This window comes from Plectropomus leopardus, chromosome 17, assembly GCF_008729295.1.
Source record: "Plectropomus leopardus isolate mb chromosome 17, YSFRI_Pleo_2.0, whole genome shotgun sequence".
In the NCBI taxonomy this organism is placed as follows: domain Eukaryota; kingdom Metazoa; phylum Chordata; class Actinopteri; order Perciformes; family Serranidae; genus Plectropomus; species Plectropomus leopardus.
Window position 1 is genome coordinate 26,805,613 of NC_056479.1, and position 18,765 is coordinate 26,824,377.

Consider the following 18,765-nt stretch of genomic DNA (forward strand, 5'->3'; position numbering starts at 1 on the left):
TCGTTCTCTTATTTTGTGTTGATAAAAAAACTTGAGCAGGAGGCGACATGTCACTGCAGCCTGCTTTGTATGTCTGTTGTCTTTCTCCCATCTGTTGTTCTCTTCTCATCTCCTTCATGTGTCTGTCCTTAGCTGTGTTCTTCTCTTTCTCTCAGTCCTCCCTTTGAGATTTCTTTCTATTCTTCTCTGCCTCTACTCTCCCCCCTCTCAGCTCCCTGGAGGTGACAGCTTCATTGGTGCCTGGTGCCCTTCTTCTCATTTTTCTGTGCTTTCTAAACGTTGCCATTTATTTCTTACTCTTTCTTCACTGTGGTCTGGGGGGACCACAGCGCTCTCTGGGTCTGCAACCTTGGCCACCTCGCCCTTTTCCCCGCTCCTGTTATATTTATCTCTCCTCCTCTTTCTGTATTTCTTCAACTCCTGTTCCCTTCTTTGCTTTGTTTTCCTCTCCGGCTGATTGGTAGTCTCTCTCCCTGCAGACTGTGCTGTGGCTTTATAGCCTCTGTGTAGTCATGCATCAGTGACCCCTATCCGTGTCTGACATCTCCTCGTGCCTTCTTTGTCATCCTTTTCTCTGCTCTGCCCCTGCTTTTCCCCCACGACTCCCTCATGTGCTGAATATGGTGTCGCTTGCTTCCCCACTCCTCGATTCTGTTTTTCTCCAGACCTGAAGAGGCTGCACCATTTTCTGTATTCAGTGCCATGTTTCAGTGGTGCTCTTTTCGGTTTCCCCGTCTCTTTCTGTCTTGTTCTCTTTCACTTCTTTAAAAGCTGCACCTCATTTTCTTCCCCCTTTCCCTTCTCTCACCACTCTCTCTCTCCAGCTCCCTAAAGACCTCCCAGAGATGGAGGCAACGGCTCAGTTCAGATAGTCCGACTCTTTTTCTGAATATAATTCTCTGCTGTGCCTCACATCTCCCCTTCTCTTTGTATCTTCTGTCTTTTTTCTCGCTTAGCATTGTATACAGTAATGTTTATTTACATCTTTCTCATTTGCCTCATGTCCCAGTCTTTCAGTCCTCTTGTTTTTTGAAAAGGTGGAAACCCTCCTTGACACAATTTTCGCACCGACCATGTTGTCTTTTGTCTTCATGCACCTCTCCCTTGCAGTTTCACTCTCCGTCTCACTGTTCCTTTTGTGCTACACCCATCATTTCGCCTGCCTTTTTCATCTCGTCTTTCTATTCCTCAGGGACCTCATTTACGAAATCACATTTTTAAACTTTTACATGATATGACTTTTCAAAGAAAGTTATAAAAATTAAATTTAAGCGTGCACGACATCCATAGCTTGGTTAATGATGGATACTGGCTTTGTGTTTGAATAAAACATAGATAACTGGAAACGTGGGACATCAGTGTAACCCCACTTATTTTCAACCCCTGATCATTTTTCAGAAACTTAGCTTTTGCCTGGTTTTAGGCTCAATTACAGTACACCCCTTGCCCGGAGGCAGATAATAAGACAATTGGCCCCCGGGCACAGATATGCAAATGCAAGCCCCTGCCCAAATATTCCTCATCTATATAGTCTTTTTATGTCTCTGTGGTTATTTTATCCCTTTTTTAGGGTGTCATTTTGTGTCTTTGTGGTTGTCTGTATAGTCGTTTTGTGTTTCTTTGAGGTAATTTTATCTAGTTTGCTTTGGGGGGGGTGGTCCTTTCGTGTCTTTAAGGTTGTCAGTGTAGTCATTTTGTGTCTTTTTGAGGTAATTTTATCTCTGTTTTTTTGGTTTTTGTGTCTTTTTGGTTGTTAATGTAGTCGCTTTGTGTCTCTTGAGATAATTTTTCATTTTTTTTATAGTTTTGTGTGTTTTTGTTGTCTATGTAGTCATTTTGTAACAATGATAATAACATTGTTGCCTGAAATGTGTCTGTTTACATGCAAATTTTTGACAACTACTGATGACGTGTCAGGGTCATGAAGGTTTGTCCGTTTCATACGAAGATTTCAAACACTATGCTTGTAGCACTGTTTCGAGGTAAAAAGGTGTACTTGGAAATGAGGGGTAGAGGTAGAAATAAGAAATGTGATTGGCCCGTAGTCACAAAAACAAAACGGATGAACAATGTTCCTTTGTAAATGAGGCCACAGGGTCTCTTCTGTGGTGTTTTACGTGTATTATTTCCTCTTTCTTGCCCTCTCTTTGTAACTCTCTCCTGTACTTGTTTCTAGCATCGAGGATTAAACCATTTTCCTTTCTGTTTCATTTCTTGCTTGTCCAACAGATGTTGAGGAGGTGGAGAATCTGCTGCTGTGCAACCTTCCCTCTCTGTGTTATCGTCTGTCAGACTGGCCCTCTCTGCTGTGTGAGGACCCGGGCCTCCAGCTGTGTGAATATAAAGGACCAAGGGCCACCCAGTACTGTCTGGTGATAATGTTACACCTTGCCCTGCAGCAAGGAGACAGGTAGTACCAAACAGTGCACGCACAAAGTCTGAAAAAACATGAATAAGCACAAAACACCTACTTTACTCACATTGCAGACATGCATAATTCACTCTGGGGATTCATAATGTTGCACTATTTCTACGAATTGGAAAAGGATAAAAGCGTTTGGTTTTGCAAACATTTTGCTTGTTAGAGAGAGAACTGGTTGAATTTTAAATTGAGTGGTGAAAAAATCTGATGTTCTGAGCTGGTATTTTTTTGTGGTTCTGAAATGAACCAATAAATATTTCAGCATCAGTAAAAAGCATTTTTCTGATACAAAGTCTAAGCACTTGTGCCTGTTACTGCTGCAGAGTGGTTTTGTAAGAAGGGAGAGCATAGTTTGATGTGCTCAGAGAATCAATATAAAGAGTAAAATGTCACCCAACCTCTCTGTACTCAACACCAGCACTGGCAGCCAGCCGCCTGCAACACTAGTCTGTGCTCCAGTTTTCTCTGAGAATAAACTTATAAGTATATCTTGAAAACACTGAGAGAGGCAAATATTACATTTTAACATGGCTTGACAGGGCAAAATGTCCATTTATATTGATATTTTGATATGGGACTAGATATTTGTTTTAGATTTTTTTATATCATCAGTGTTTTATTCTCTTTGTTGTCCTCTACCGCTGAAACTGGCCTGCAGTCCATTGCAATCAATTGTGCAAGTGAGTTAATTAGTCCGTCACAGGTAGACTTACCCAGTTTGCGTCTGACCACCTGGTCGAGTTTTGCTTGACGAGGTTTGAAGTACGCTGATGGTATGAAAATTCATGTTACAAAGCCTCTGTGGCCCTCAATGACACACCCAGTCAAAGGGAACCACGATTAATTAGCGTTCATTTCTGAAATGCAGAAAGGAAACATTTGAGCCATATCACAGTTTTAACCAAAATATCAGACAATGTCTTGTGTCACATCATCAGAAAATCAGAGGCATATCAGCGTATTACGGCTCTATCAAGAAACCAGCTGGATTCTGCATGCTGCTCTCCCCCTGCTGCTGCGGCATTACTGCGGCCCATCCAGGGTGTTCTTAAGCACATATTTTATGACCTCAGAGATACGTCGGCCTCTTTGGAAAGTTTAATCTGTCCTTCTGTGGAACCTCAGCTCTGTATTACCCCCCCAGGGAAGGGGATGAAAGCCTCTCCCCACCACTGTGTGGTCTCATCAAGATTAATGGAAGCTGTGGCCAGAGATTTACATAGCGTGGGAGGGCTGAGTGCGTGCAGCTTATTGGTGTTCAGGGAGAGGGTCTGTGAACGTGCGTGCGTGTCCGTGCGTTGGTATACATTCTGTCTGTGTTTGTGTATGTGTGTATTTTTGCATGAGAAACAGAGATAGCAAGTTTATGACATCAACATGCCCCTGAAGCACTTGGTCTGCTTTGCACACACAGTTCGTGTGTTTGTCCACTTTATTACCCTCACACTGAGTGTGTCCGCTGAGGTGTGTTTGACATTCAAGTATGTGTGTGTCTGTGTGTTTGTGTACATCAAAATGTAAATATTTGACCACTGTGAAATATGTGTACTTGTAATATCTGAAGTTAATGTCATCAATTACTGTTTGTGTGTATGTGTGTGTGTTCCAGACTACTCCCAGACCAGACGGTGTTCTCCAGTGTGGTGTGGCTGTTGCACTCCGTGCAGGCGCAGGGCAGCTGTGCGGTGCCTCGCTCTGTGCTCCGCTCTGCCCTCTACCTGCTGGCTGTGACACAGGACAAGAGCCCCAATCTGGACGGGGTAAGTCCGATCAGTTCACAGCACAGAAATCAAAATACACTCTGTAACTTACAAAAGTATCACAGCAGATAAACAGCATCAGCAGCAAGATATTATAATAATAATTAAAAAAAAAAATTTAAACAGTGTTAACAGCTTAAAAAAGGCCTTTTTAAGTTTCAAGATATTTAATTATATGAAAATGATTAATGTTTTATGTCAATATGAAATATTCTTGCATAGTTTTTTTAAGGTATGCGTAGCAAGAGTGTTAAGGGAGTACACCTATAATAAAACAGGCAGATAATAAACAGTGAGGCTCAGCAAAGTGTCAGCACAGCAGTGCACAGCATCATGCTGCGCTGAAAAAGCACTGCAATGAAAATTTGATTTATTTTCATAATACCATGATAGGTTTCCGGCGGAGTTTTAAAAAGCCTTAACCCTTTTGAGGGCCTTGAAGTTTTTAAAATTTTTTTTACAGAATTTTTAACATTTTTATTCCCCTTTTTTAATTTTCAGGAAATTTTGTGTAGTTTTTTCTAATTTCTTGCCAATTTCTGGGTCATTTCTTAAGTTGCTCATTGCCTTCTTCTGATGTTTTTGAACAATTTTACCCAGTTCTCAGAGGGATAAAAGGCATTGAATTCAGTAATCTGTACCCTTGACAACACTGGTGAGTACAAATTCAACAAAAATTGGCTATTAAACAAAGAAATTTCATGGCAAAGTAAACCAGGAAAGGCAATGCATATGAGGCTTGGCACGATAGGAATCGAGGCAGAGTAAGAAACACAAAATTGCCAAGAAAACTTGCCAACAAACACTAAGCATTTCCCAAATATGTCCTACCCTTGTTCCCATAATGAAACAAAAACGACATAATTAATGTTACAGTAAACATTTGGGCAAAACTGTCCCTATCTCCAAGTATTGCTGTCAGTTTGTGTTTTTTGGTCTTATATTTCATTCTGCGTAGCATTAAAAAATTATGAATACGTCTTAAATCTAGCTTGCCTTAACCTGTGGGAGCCCTGCATGATGTTTTAGATTGATTTGGCAATCGTTGGACAACAGTTTAGACAGTTTAGACAACAGTTTACTCCTGAGACCATTTCCGAATGAAGGATCAAGCAATTAAAAATTTCAAAGATATTGTATAGTCTATTTTGGTGTGGTTACAGGTACCAGACTACAGCTCAGCTAATGGAGAGTGATGGTAGATAAAAGGCATTTTTCACTATTTGGATCTTTCAAGTTAACGTGAGGATTCATGGTGTTAGAATGTGGCACCAAATTTGGGGGTTTAGGGGCAGAAATTTTTCTTCCAACCCCCCGAGCTGGCTACTCCTTGTTTATGTACTAAATGTTGAATTCTCTTTTTCATTAACCTCCCCTTCTCTTGATTCCTTCTATAAACCCCTGAACAAATCCAGGCACAGAAGTTTTCCATACCTTGCAAAACATTTTGTATATTTGCCTTGTTTCAATATTTTTAAAACCAGTTTTACCTTTTAGCTCTTTGCAGTGCTCACCAAAATATACTTTGACAGCTGAGGCAAGTCGTCTGCCTCAGTTTTAAACATCTATTGTATTTTCTGTTCAGTGAGTCACTCTGACAATGTGAAGAAAAATCCTCAAGACATATTCAGTGTGATGGGTTTACCTACACGCACTGCAACATTAAGGTGTCAAGATTTCATCAAGAGGAAGGTGCTGAACATCTTGTTTTTCCTGTGCACAGAGGAGTAGAACAGCTCGCACTGGAGTTCTGTATGGTTTAATATAGAAACCATTAATGTGGAGACCACTGCGTACTCAAAGCTTGACAGCTCATCTTCCTCTTTTGATGTAAAATCCATATTCTGCTTTACATCACTCAGCCGCTAAGAATATTAATTATAGCTCAGCCTTTTCTCTAAAGCAGAGCAAATAGAATTTTCTCAAAATAATGTTCTTTTATTTAGTTCAAAGAAAAAATACATGGCAAAACTTTGTTATGTTGACAATGAATATGTATAAGCAATAAATCGCAGGAGATTCCCCACTGTGACTGAGGGCTCTTATAAAAAAAAATGTTTTTAAAGTGGAAACTTTTAAATTTGTGTTTGTATGCTCATCTCAAAGAAAATGCTTTTTAAATGTTTCTTTTCCAACCTACTCAAGGCTCCTTTGAACTGCATCAGCAGAGCACTCTACTCCTGCCAAAGCTTCTCCTCCCTCTACACTCACCACCCTGCACTCCTCCACTTCATCTGTCGATATCCCGAGCTCGCAGAGAAATTTGGGCCCCTGGTCCTGGAACACTGGTTGACCAAGCAGGCACAGCACACAGATGCAGAGCAGACCACGGTGAGGGGACACTTCTATCTCAGGCTCACACGCATTCGTCAATAAATAATTTTACTTCTCTGATTGAACACGCTTAACTTGTTTCACTCCAACAAGTCTCTCTTATTAATTTCACCCTAACCGAGTAAATGTTACAGATGCATTTGAGTGTGTTTTTTAATTCCCTTTGAACTCTCACAAATTAAAATTGATGAAAAAGTTGGTCGGGTTTCACTCCTGGGTACAGGCGGGGATACAGGAGACGGGGGAGAGGAGAGAGAGCCCTGCAGAGGAGAGGCAGGATCAGCCAGACTCAGAAACTAAGGAGCTCCTGACTCTGATAGAGAAGTTTCCGGCCGTCATACTGACCCTCCTGGTGAGAGCCAGACAGACACATTAGAGTTGAGATATTTTTAAATGCTGCCTGATGTGCTGCGGTGTTTCACACAGAGGCAGAACTATTTGTTAAGCCTGAAGCTTCAAGTATTAACACTTTGATCTCATAGTTTGTCTTAAATCCACAAATTTCAAACATATGGCCCGTGGGCCAGAACAGGCCCCCTAAAAGGTCCAATCTGGCCTTCTGGATGACTTCAAAGAAGTCACTAATACCAGAGCCTGATTTTATCTAAGTCAAATTATAAAGTGTATACCACTAAAATGGGAGGAAAATGTCTTTTTCGCAGGAAATAAAAATTAAATAGATAATTCCTGACAAACACTTGTACATTTCAGTACCAAATGTGTCACTACACTGATTACAAGGGACACACCTGTTCATATGAGATTTTAGTACTTCTTCTATTTCATATATTATTATTATTTTAAGATATGTTTTTGGCTTTTGCCTTTGTTAGAGCTAGGACAGCTGTAGCATGAAAGGGGGAAAGAGAGGGGATGTCATGTAGCAAAGGGCCGAGGCCGGAATCGAACCCAGGGCCACTGCGGCGATGACACAGCCTCTGTACACGGGGCGCCAGCTCTACCAAGCTTAGCTTTGCTGAGAAGCTGCTCAAAATGTTCCTAGAACTATATAGAATGTGTGGACAAGGTGAAGAAAGGACAGATACACCAAATGGAGCAGTAAAAAATGGTGCAGCTAAAAAATATGGTAAATTTGTAACTGTAACTTACATTTGTAAATTACATGCAACAGAACACAGAAAAAAAGTGTTTTGACCCCAGTGTATTGAGACCTGGTTGGGCTCACTGGGTTAGGACAATAACATCACTCTGTCTTAAGCTCGTGTCTGTCCCTGTGTTTGTCTGTCCGTATGGTTACAGGACATGGTTTGTACCAGGGAGCCCCCGCTGGCAGAGCAAGCACTGAATGTTCTGGAAGTTCTTCTGCGTGCGCAAAGAGACTATGACGCTGACTTGTGCAGCAATCTGAGGCCGGCCCTGTTGCAGGCTTTCCAGAGGCTGAGTGTGGAGAACATGGGACATGGACTTGGACAGGGAAACACTGTGCATGGTAAGAGACATTAACTCACAGAAACTGAGTGTCACAGAAAGTAAGTTATATGTTAAGTTTATAGAAGTATTATAGAAATGCCTGTTGCATCCCCAAAGAAAAACTTTAAAAAAAACAAATAAATACGTTTAATGCAACTATCCCATGGGACAAAATTAATGAGATGAAATGTAGTGTAGTGCTGTAGTTTCACAATTTAAGAATTTGTTGAAGTTCAAAATCAATCGGATGATGTTTTTTTATCAGTAAAGCTTCATAGAGAGGTGATGAAAACTGGAGCAGCGGTTTTGATTTTCACGTCTACGAGCAATTCATAGGAAATGCAGCGATGAACCACACAGCATAAAACATTTATAACAGCTTACAGCTTCATGCACCTGCAGCACAGGGATGGATTCTTTCATTTGAAATTAATGTGCCGTAATCAGGGAGCTTTGAATATATTATGTGTCGTCCCATTATGTGTTGTTAAGTCCCAACCTTTGACAGCGAAACACTCTTAAAGTAAACTGCACTGGGACCCCTCCCTCTCTGTTGTTGCAGCTGATTTCATCTGTGTAGAATCAAATACCACATTAACAATGCATGCACACATAAATGCATAATCACACACGCTCAGACGTATTGTTTCTTGCAGTTTAAAGCACAAGACAGACAATTTTACGAGGTTGTATGGTTCAGTCGAATGTTTTTAGTCTTTTGATGTTAATCGGCCTCTGCTTTGCTGACAGGTTACACACTTTAAAGAGTTAATTTTCAATATTCTACCTAAAATATATAACTAGTTCTCAGGTTTTCAAACCTCTCAGCAGACGCCATCCTTATACAAAATGACTTTTAAAAGTCATTTCACTGTCGCCGATAAATTTCCAGTGTCAGAATAAGATCATGAGAGTTTTACCTCAATAAAATGAAAGATGTTTATTATTTTTGTATGTTTTTAGTCTTGGCTCATGCAAATACAGAAGTTCAATAACCATTGTTAACAACCAATAGCTGCGCTCTCTCCAGGACCCAAAATAATCTGCAAACTGAGTAGACTGTAAACATGACGGAGACTCTGGGGAGGCTCATGAATGTGAACAAGTCTCGGCTCTCCTGTGCTGCCGAAAAGGATGAGAACCTGGTTGAGTTGTGGAATATTTGATCTGTATTTGATCCACCAACCAGCCTTTTTTTAAGTGAGAAATCTTAATTTTTAAAATGGTTCACCTCTCATTCCCACAGTCTCCGCGGACTAAAATATTGCAGCCAACTCAACGGAGGCTGGTGGCGAGATGAGGCGAAGTTTGTACGCAAAAACAGTTTATCTCTGGATTATATTGATGCTGAATTGACGAGAATACTGTCGTCATATGACGCCTTTTATATTGTGTTTCCAGAGTTAAGTGTTTTTGTGGACACTGGAATTGCTAGTATGTCATATTTTTGTAAAGGGAGGATCTGATTTGTAGTTGGTGTGTGTTTGCGTGTGTGTGCCTTTGTGTGTATATATATATATATATATATGTATGTATGTATGTTTGTATGTATGTATGTATGTATGTGTGTGTGTGTGTGTGTCTGTAGGTTTGGATCAGCCAGGGGTATTTGTTCATGTCTTGTGTGTGTGTATGTGTGAAATAAGTATATATAAATTTGTGAGGGTGGGGAAACAATATCTCATGTGAATTATATATGACTGCAGTGTATGTGTGGATAGTACCTTAAACATAATAGGGTCACGAAATGTGCTTTTTTTTAAGATGAACAATGAATACGTAACATACTGAAAATAAAATGTACTGTATTCAAAACTAAGAAATAACTGTGAAATGAATCTAGTTTTAGTCTTGCAAATAGGGACCCTGCAAGATCCCCAGTCTTTGCAAAATCTCATTAAATATGACTAAAAAGTTAAATTGTCTTCAGAGGTGAGAGGGTGTCAGACTTTAGTCTTTTAAAAAAGTTTTCAGAGTCTTGCAGTGGGCCTCAGTTTTTGACTCTTACGGCTTAGGGCCATAAAGTTCACCATTGCAGTAATACATCCAGACCCTCACATAAGAGTGTCACCCACATTTGCAAAGATTTTTTGCAGCGTGCATCGTTTACAGTCATGTATCAAGTGCCAACTGATTTGGTTTGATGCCCAGCTGTATCACATTAAAGCAGATATACAGTAAATTAGAGTTGATAGATTGAGGTAAATGTTTGTGTTTACTCCCTCGAGTTTACTCTTTATAATGTGGCAGATGTACAAACACATCCACACACACTAACGGTATACATTCACTCACAGGTTTCCCCAGTGGACTCCACTACACTGTGAGATGTGATAGAATAAATGCATCATGACAGTCCTTTTTTTCTCCCCACACAGCAAACACCGAAAGAGACGCTTAATTAAATCCAGCTTCATAAAAAGCCAACAGCAGCCGCCACACCTGGGCTGTTTGGTCTCAGACGCCCATCTTTTCATATTGACTGAAAAGTTAGTTTTGATTAAGAAAAGTTTTTTGTTTAATGTTTCTCAACAGAATTCCCACAACACAGTGCACCTCACACGCCGCACAACAGAAATTGGATGAGACAAAGACATTACAAGAAACCAATTTATACTGCAACTCACAAGATTTCTGTGGAGACTTGAAGTACACGGGGTTCATTGTTCAAAGTTTTTGATACCTAAAATACACATTTTACTTAACTAAATCATGCAAACTTGTCAATTCCATCAGTGTTTCATATTGTTTACCATAAAAATAACTAAAAAAATAAAATAAAAATAGGATTTAAATATAAGTTTTCAGTGCCAAATTTTGCTACTCGATATTTTTTTTGTAGTTTGGGCATCTGGCTTGGCTGTATTTCCCAACACATTGCTGGCAGGTGAAAAGGGGCAGCAGAGACTGGAAGTACCTCTTGCGTGTCTGAAGTCTTCCCAGTAGAAAATAATGGCAATAAATAAAATATGAGTGATTTAAGGTTTGAGAATTGCCACTGAATTTTGCAAACTTGTTTTGTTGGCAAACCAAAAGCATGCTTAAAAAAAGATAATAATGTCCAAAATATATGTTTGTGTTTATCTCACATGCTTTCAATTTCTCAATAAATACTGAAATAAAAAGTATAGGTATGAATTCTGAGAAATCCTCCAACTATTATGTAAATATTAATCCTTCCTCAGTCCACAAACTTGGTCTGAGTAGTCAGACAAATTAAATAGTGAATTTAAATAACAATATGAAAATAACAGTTGCTAGACACTGCAGTAAAACATCTATAACATAATGTGCATAGATTAATAGGTCCATTTGGCACGATGCTCTTTTGCAACATAATGGAGAGCACTTAGTTTAATTATTCTCACATACTGGATCATTTGAAAGAATACCTATGTCGATTTATGATTGTTGGGCCGTTCTCCCAGCCAGCGTTTTTTTCGTTCTGATGGCTCTAAGAACCATTCAAACTGCACTGCATTATAACGACAAAAATAAAGGTGGAATGATTATGCTCACATTAAGAGACTGTAAATTTCTGCTCATACTGCACCTGTTGAGTCACAATAAATGTTTTTTTTGTTTTACTCTGTCAATGATCAAATATGAAAAATGTTCCCAAAAAACTATAACTATAACTATTCATTGTCTTACTCAAGGACACTTTTCACAGAGCAACACAAGAAAAGTTCGTGTTGGATTAAATTTATACTTGAGCGACGACTCATTTGTCACAAAGTATGGTTGACATTTCTGAATTTACTTTTATATCATAGTTGCACACTAAGGTTAGCTTATATGTGGCATTATTTATTTTAAAGAGGACCTGTTTTCTGTCAAATATTTAATATTACAATGAGGGATGAATGCTCTGTTTTCAATGGCTTTTTCTACTTTTTCCACAAGTTGACAGCAGATCGTGATGGGTTTCTTTATATGGTCAGTCACACTAGTGCAAGTGTTTACAATTTATACACTGCTCCTCATAGCAACATGTCAGGGAAATATGTAGTCTTGGTTGCTGATTTTGGTCATTTATTCCTGGTTTTGGATTATATTCCTGCAGAAATATGTCCGGTTGTGTTGAAAGGCTTTTATTGGTCCTGCTGTAGTCCTGCTTTTTTTTTTTACCAGATTTATTTTTATTGGTATCTATTTATTTTTGTTTATTTATTATTATGTGTTTATTGTGTGAAGTTACTTTTATTTTCAGTGTTATTTTGTATTGCATTTATTTTTGCATATCTACAATGCATTATACTGGGATTTGTTTTTCTTAATAAATGAATGCATTTTGCATTCTTCGGTCTATCATGCATAATTTTTTGTCAAGGCATTTGTGACTGTTAAAGGGTTAAAAGCTTGAAGGGTGAATACAGGTCTTCCTGCACAGACATTATTAGGATAAATAAAGTGTTTTTTTACCATTGATACATGTAAACATATTGTAGTAAAAGCCTGAGATACAAGTACAGCCTTTAAAATAAGCATATTGTTTCCCCTTTAACTGCTCTGCCAGGCAAACTTGTTTTTACTGAAGTGTAATCACAAAGTCTCTCTTAAAACTTTGGTGTTTTTAAATTGGATTGAAGCAGCAAAACAAGTCCCAGAACACTTGTCGCCTCTGATTAATGTTGGGAGGGGAGAACCATTAATCCTCTGTTAGGACGAATCCTCTCAGCATCCGTCAGTAGTGAGGTGCTTGTTTATCTAGTTGACTCTCCCGAATGAAGTGTATAGTATTGATTCAGTTTCAACAGGCAGTCGTATTTGTGTGCATGAGGTGAGTCTCATACACAGGCTGTGTATTCTTCTGTTTTCTTAAGAAAAGAAAAATGTGTGTCTGTTTCAATAGTGTCCTCAGCTTCAGTATTTAGATCTGAATTAAGAAAAGGGGAAAGAAGGTTAGCATTTTGAGTACACTGGTAGGTTTTTGTTGATTTGTTAGTATCATGTACATCATGTATTATATAATTGCATATAAGATACAGTATACATGCAGATACACAAAGCGGCTCTGCATACTGTTAAGTGTCTGCTGCAGAATCTGTGGAATCGTGCTTTCTTCTCCAAGTAAGATCCGGCATGTTCGATTCCCAGACATAATGCCCGCTCCATGATTGCATATGTGGTGCTTTTGGCAGAGGTGTCTGCCAGATGGTGTTATTATGTCTGTATACTTGACCAGGTTAATGAGCACAGCTGAAGGGCACAACACCAGCGTGCCAGCTGGGGATTCAGAAACTGTTGCTGTGGTTAGCCTCTGCCTGCTTTCTGCTCAGCTCCAGCCCAGTGGGGATTACAGACCGTTATCCGCGCACGCGTTCTACTTCAGCCCACTGTAATTTGCATTAATATATACTTTATATTAGCTGCTAATGCAGCGGCATCCCAAGGGGCGACATTTTAATGTTATGCACTACAGGGGTGAAAGAAGTATGTAGATGACTGTTCTGCCTGATCTATTTCCTGTTAGAGAACGCCTGCTCTTTGTCTCCTTTCACCTCACCTACATCTTCACGCTTTTTTTTTCTCTGTCTTTCTTTCACCCTTAACCCTGCAGTCTACACTCAGACTCAGAATATTGTTATTTTAAAGTTTGCATGGTATTTTTCATGTTTGTTTCTGAGTAAGATGTGCTCACTTCTTCCCTCTCTTGCCTCCTCTTGATGATCACTGCGTGCTTCGGCTAGTAGCAATATTTATATGCACAAGGTATGTCAGTTTCCGCCTTCACTCCGAGAAAGACAAATTTCTTATTAAGCTAGAGTTTTTCAAAGTTTTCCACTGGTGGCAGACTTGTTTAATTGTGCAAACACAGCCTCCCTCTTTTATTCCCTCAACAATCTCTTTAAAAAGTTGGCTTTGGGATATTTGCACTTATCCAGAAATCTGTTTCAGGATGAATGCACATCCTTGAAAAGTCTAAGAATGTCTTAAATACACATTAGACAATAAAAAGGCCTTGGAAAAATACTCAATTGAGATAGATTTATTAGTAGTCATGTCATTGTGAGAGCTGCTGGTGATAGTGCCACGGGAAACTTAATTTTAACAGGAGGGAAACACTCTTTGACAAGGTAACGTACTTCGACACCTGTATGCACGCAATGCCCTTATATCTGCCCTCTTTACTCATTAAGATCACGCTGTGAGACCGCATCGTTAGACTAAGGCCTGGTTTGCCAGCCTGCTCATTAGTTGATTTTTTCTGTGCTTGCAGAGCAGTGAGCTCAGAGAGTGTTATCAGTGTCACTTTACCTTACTGTTCATTTTTAATTGACATCTAAGTGTTAACTTGAAAGTGAAACTTGGATATTTTCAATTTTGATGTGAAGTTACCTCACAAGTACGGTCGCAATTTGGTTGTGATTTCGCTTTACTGTCAGAGAAAAATGTCTGTAATTTGTCTTGCATCCCAGGACATCGACAGTTTCACATAAATACAAAAAAATGCAAAACAAGAATTAACAAAACAGCATAATCACACAACAAATGCTACAAATCGTAAAAACACCATAAAAAGTGGATGCAGTGCAACATAATGCTCATTGTCTATTACACTCAGTGTTTGACCCAAGATACTTAGAAGCCATTATCTGATTTATTAGGCTGACATACTGAGAAACAAATGAGTCCCTCAACCTGTTCAACTGAGCCTGTGGGACTTACAATCTTCTGCATGATGGCAAAAGCTGATATTCTTTAAATAGTTTGTGAGAAGGGTCAGAATCTTTGAGTAAATATGCAGCAGTCTCTCATTTTAAGTAGTGTCAGAAAGGTCTTTAATAAAGTTTAAAACTTCTCTTTTGGGCATGCATCTCTACGCCAGCCTTGCAAGCAATTGGTTGGTTTGTTTGTGCACAACGCACGAAGCTGACCGTAAACAGGCAAGAGGCCATGCGATGTAAATAGTGCTATAAAAACTAAGACACATTGTCCAAATGTGCTGTTTACATGTTCAAATAATGCTAATGCTAATAATTACATTCACATTAGGTGGGTTTTCATTACTGTTAATACATCATGTATCAAATTCTAAATAACAGATTGATTTGTGTGCATGTAAACGTAGTCAGTGTCCTCTCTTTTGGCTTTGCTGAAAACTATTCTGGAACATCGGGTTTCAGCCTGAGTAATGTGTCGAGGTGAAATGCTAATTCAGGCTTGTCAGGCAGTCTCTTACCTGCAATACTCCCTCATCATTCTCTTTCTCTCACTCACACACACACACACACACACACACACACACACACACACACACACACTTGTCTCTGTGCACTCTCTCACTGTCTTATAAAGTTTATCTTCTCTCTCCTTCACAGCACTTTCACTCTGTTCATATTTACTTAAATATATCTGCCTGTCTGCCTCTCCTGGCTCTTTTTATTCCACATTTGTGTTTACTTTGCTACTCTCTCACTTTGTTTAGCGGTGAACTCGCTCCCTCTGGTGCTGAAGCTGCTTTGTGTGACGCAGGCCAGTGACCCGCCTTCATCGTCTTCCTACAGTAAGATCGACGGAGTACACGTCAAGCTGCTCTACCACGGTGAGGTCAAAAGGAGCTGCCGGCAGGTCATACTGAGCGTAAATCCCCACAGCCCTCATCTGTTAGCATACACAAACACACCAGTGTTTATTTTGGCAGCTAGTTTATCCATCATAGTTTTAGTCTAGTACTTGTCAACGACAATTCAATACATTTAAGTCAACTTTTCGTTGACAGTAAGTCATTATATTTTATTTAACTCTATTTAATTTGGAATCAATTTGAGGGGTTGTGTCAAGCCTTAAACTTTCATTTAGAAATCTTTACTACAAACTACAAATAATTTCTACATATCTAAAACTTGCTTGTCACTTATATATATTACTATATTTTATTACATATTATCAATTCATCATCGTCATCATCATCATCATCAACCATTCTTTATTCAGGGAAAATTGACTGAGCATTAAGCTCTTTTACAGTAATTTGTTCTGTTTTGCCATTATTACAATTTCTTTGTCCTCAGGGGTCGTATCTCTTGTGTCTCTTGTTTTGTCTATATTTGTAAGCCTCCATAAACCATGTACAAATACGAAAAAAATAAATAAACGCAGAGTATGAACATAAACCATGTACAAATAGGAAATAAATAAACACAGAGTACGGACAGAAGGTTGCATTTATCTCCGTCTTTAACACTGAGCACAAAAAGCCCTTAGTCCCGTCTCGCCTCGTCTCATCAACAAAAACAAAACATACATTTCATCACAGTTTTTACTGTTAAAAATTAAATTTTAGCTCACCAGTGTCTTATCTTCATCATGTAAAAAAAGGCTGTTGAAGAACATTTTGTCACAGCTTTTGTTACACACACAGTTCCCATACATTGTCTACATTAGAGGCAGATTCAAGAGGATTTTTGTCACATTGCAGGCACACACACAGACGTGATCTTTCGCAAACAGACTCTCAGAAATGCCATAACATGACACACAATACAATTCAGTTCTTTGCAGTCATGCATACAGAAAAGCCTCCTCGGTATGCGCCTCACTCACACAGGCTCTTACATTCTACTCCACAGACACATAATCATCTGGTAATGGCACTAAGACATATCTTTCTATTCAACACATGGTCTTTTGTGCTGCTGGGTTTATCTCACCTCCCTCTGCATTCACCTGTATTTCTTCCTAAGTGGAGGCATCACTCATCTTTGATTTAATATCCTCATCAACAGGGGAGTGCTCGCTGCTTATCTGCAGATGAAAACGCTGTTCAGAAATTTACGAGCCGGATCAGGCAAATTGTAACCCCGAGCATATTACGGTTAGAGTCACATTCGTTTTGTTTTTTTTCTTTTTGATATTAACACCCTTCATCCCCTCTGTGACTTAGCACTTGTATGTTTATTGCAGATCAGATTAAATTAGTCTTTATTGACAGGTTGGAGACATGATGTGATGTTCATTGTGCTACCGTTTTTCTGTCTGAAATGTTGTGTCTCTATTTCTCTCATTGACTGAATATATTGTCAAGAAATTAGTTAAAATTACAAGAAAATGGGGCCCCCAGTGGCTCAGTTGAGGCTATGTCCTTGCCGCTGCAGCCGTGGGTTCGATTCCAGCCTCAGCCCTTTGCTGCATGTTATCCCCTCTCTCTCCCTCTTTCATGCTGTACCTGTCCTGTCATCCAATAAAAAGGCAAAAAAGTCCAAAAATAATCTTTAAAAAAAAAAAGAAAAAAGCATGAAAATTACCAGAAAAAAAACAAAACAAAACATAGTAACGACCTAAATTAACTAAATATTATTTGCATAGTTGTAATAATTATAATTATCATTTTCTGGATTTATTTCCTAATTTTTCTTTAATTCTCTCTCTCTGTATTTTCATTTTTAGGTCATTTTTTCTTGTCAGCTTTTACTAATTTTCTGCAGTTTTGTGAGACATTTCTTGTCAAACTGCCCACTGCCTTTTTCTGTTTTAAAAAAAAAAGCAAACCAATATGCTTGGGTTTCAAAGATTTGAATGTTTGTGGCAAAATACAAGAAAACTGATGCCGATCCAGCTTTCAAAGGGTTAAGAGCACTGCAGATAAAATATTAAGTGAGCCATCAGACTTGAATACTGTGTGTGCGTGTGTGTGTTTGTCTCAGTGAGTAATATAGCAGGGAGGTTGAAGCCCAGCGACACAGGAAGCCTGCTCCCAGCCCTCAGCTACCTGTACTGCTGCCTGAGTCTGTCCCCTGCACACTGCACTGACACAGGTTAGACGCGCTTTCTTCCCGTCTCTCTCACTCTCTGTCTCCCCTTTTTTTTTCCTTCTCCCGATGTGGCATCCTCCACACACTGCCTCTTCACCCTCTGCCTGTTTCTTTCTCTGTCCCCCCTGTTTCAATTTGTCTCTTCTTCCGCCCTGTTCTGACAGTGGCGAGAGGCTGACCTTGACAAGTGTGCAGCTCAGATACATGGAGGAAATAATAAGCACACAAACTGACACCCACTGTACATCTTAACATAATGGTACTCAGGGCTGCAGCTCAGTCCTGCACATTGTCGCATATTCTCAAAGTTGTGTCGACAAGTCAGAGAGCTTCTCACACATTGACACAAAAGCACGACAAGCACTCGGGGTGAGTTGTCACCTTTACAAACCTGAATCTTCTTAACGCATAGACAAAACCACACATGCAAGCATGCAAACACCCACACAGTAACATCATCACGGGACTCATTTCAAAGATTTCAAACACACAGAAATGTCAGAGGGGTGGACACACTCTTTTTTTGTTTTTGCACAAAATAGAAAAATAAATTTAACAGACTTGGTCACCTAAAAGTCTTAAAAGTCATCTTTGTTTAAGAAAACGTAAAAAAAATCACTAAGTAGAGATCAGAAAATGGTGAAAGATGTCAGTTAAATATTTCAGATCTCTTGTATTGTCCTCATCCTTAAGACACTAATTTTATTGTCTTAGAGGAGTAAATGTACTTGAAAAATTTCACATTTAAGAATCAGAAAATTTTAACATTTTTTTCTGAAAAAAAACCCTCAAACTGATGATCAATGACAATTGACAACTAATAGATTAATCACTACAGCTCTGACTGTGACAATGCAAAATTAGAACCAAGGAGACAAAATATGAAAGAAATAACTCCATTATGGAGCTGAATTAATATGATATGACGTGATTTAATCAGTTGCTGTGAGCTGCCATCAACAGGGGAAATCAAGGCATGTTACACTGACTAAAGACATAAATAATTTGAAAAGACATTTTGATTGCCGTTGATTTTATCATGAGCTAAATAATTTACCTG

General features: G+C 39.1%; 1 protein-coding gene across 1 annotated transcript in view; it reads left to right on the top strand.

Moving 5' to 3' along the window:
* The window catches only part of LOC121957230 (meiosis inhibitor protein 1), an 81,283-nt gene that overhangs the window by 37,689 nt on the left and 24,829 nt on the right, over positions 1–18,765 (top strand). The window contains exons 18-24 of the mRNA XM_042505769.1: positions 2,230–2,410; positions 4,032–4,182; positions 6,328–6,513; positions 6,740–6,868; positions 7,777–7,966; positions 15,380–15,496; positions 17,598–17,708. Of these exons, the coding sequence (XP_042361703.1) occupies positions 2,230–2,410; positions 4,032–4,182; positions 6,328–6,513; positions 6,740–6,868; positions 7,777–7,966; positions 15,380–15,496; positions 17,598–17,708 (1,065 nt within the window). The remainder of the gene's footprint in view (positions 1–2,229; positions 2,411–4,031; positions 4,183–6,327; positions 6,514–6,739; positions 6,869–7,776; positions 7,967–15,379; positions 15,497–17,597; positions 17,709–18,765) is intronic.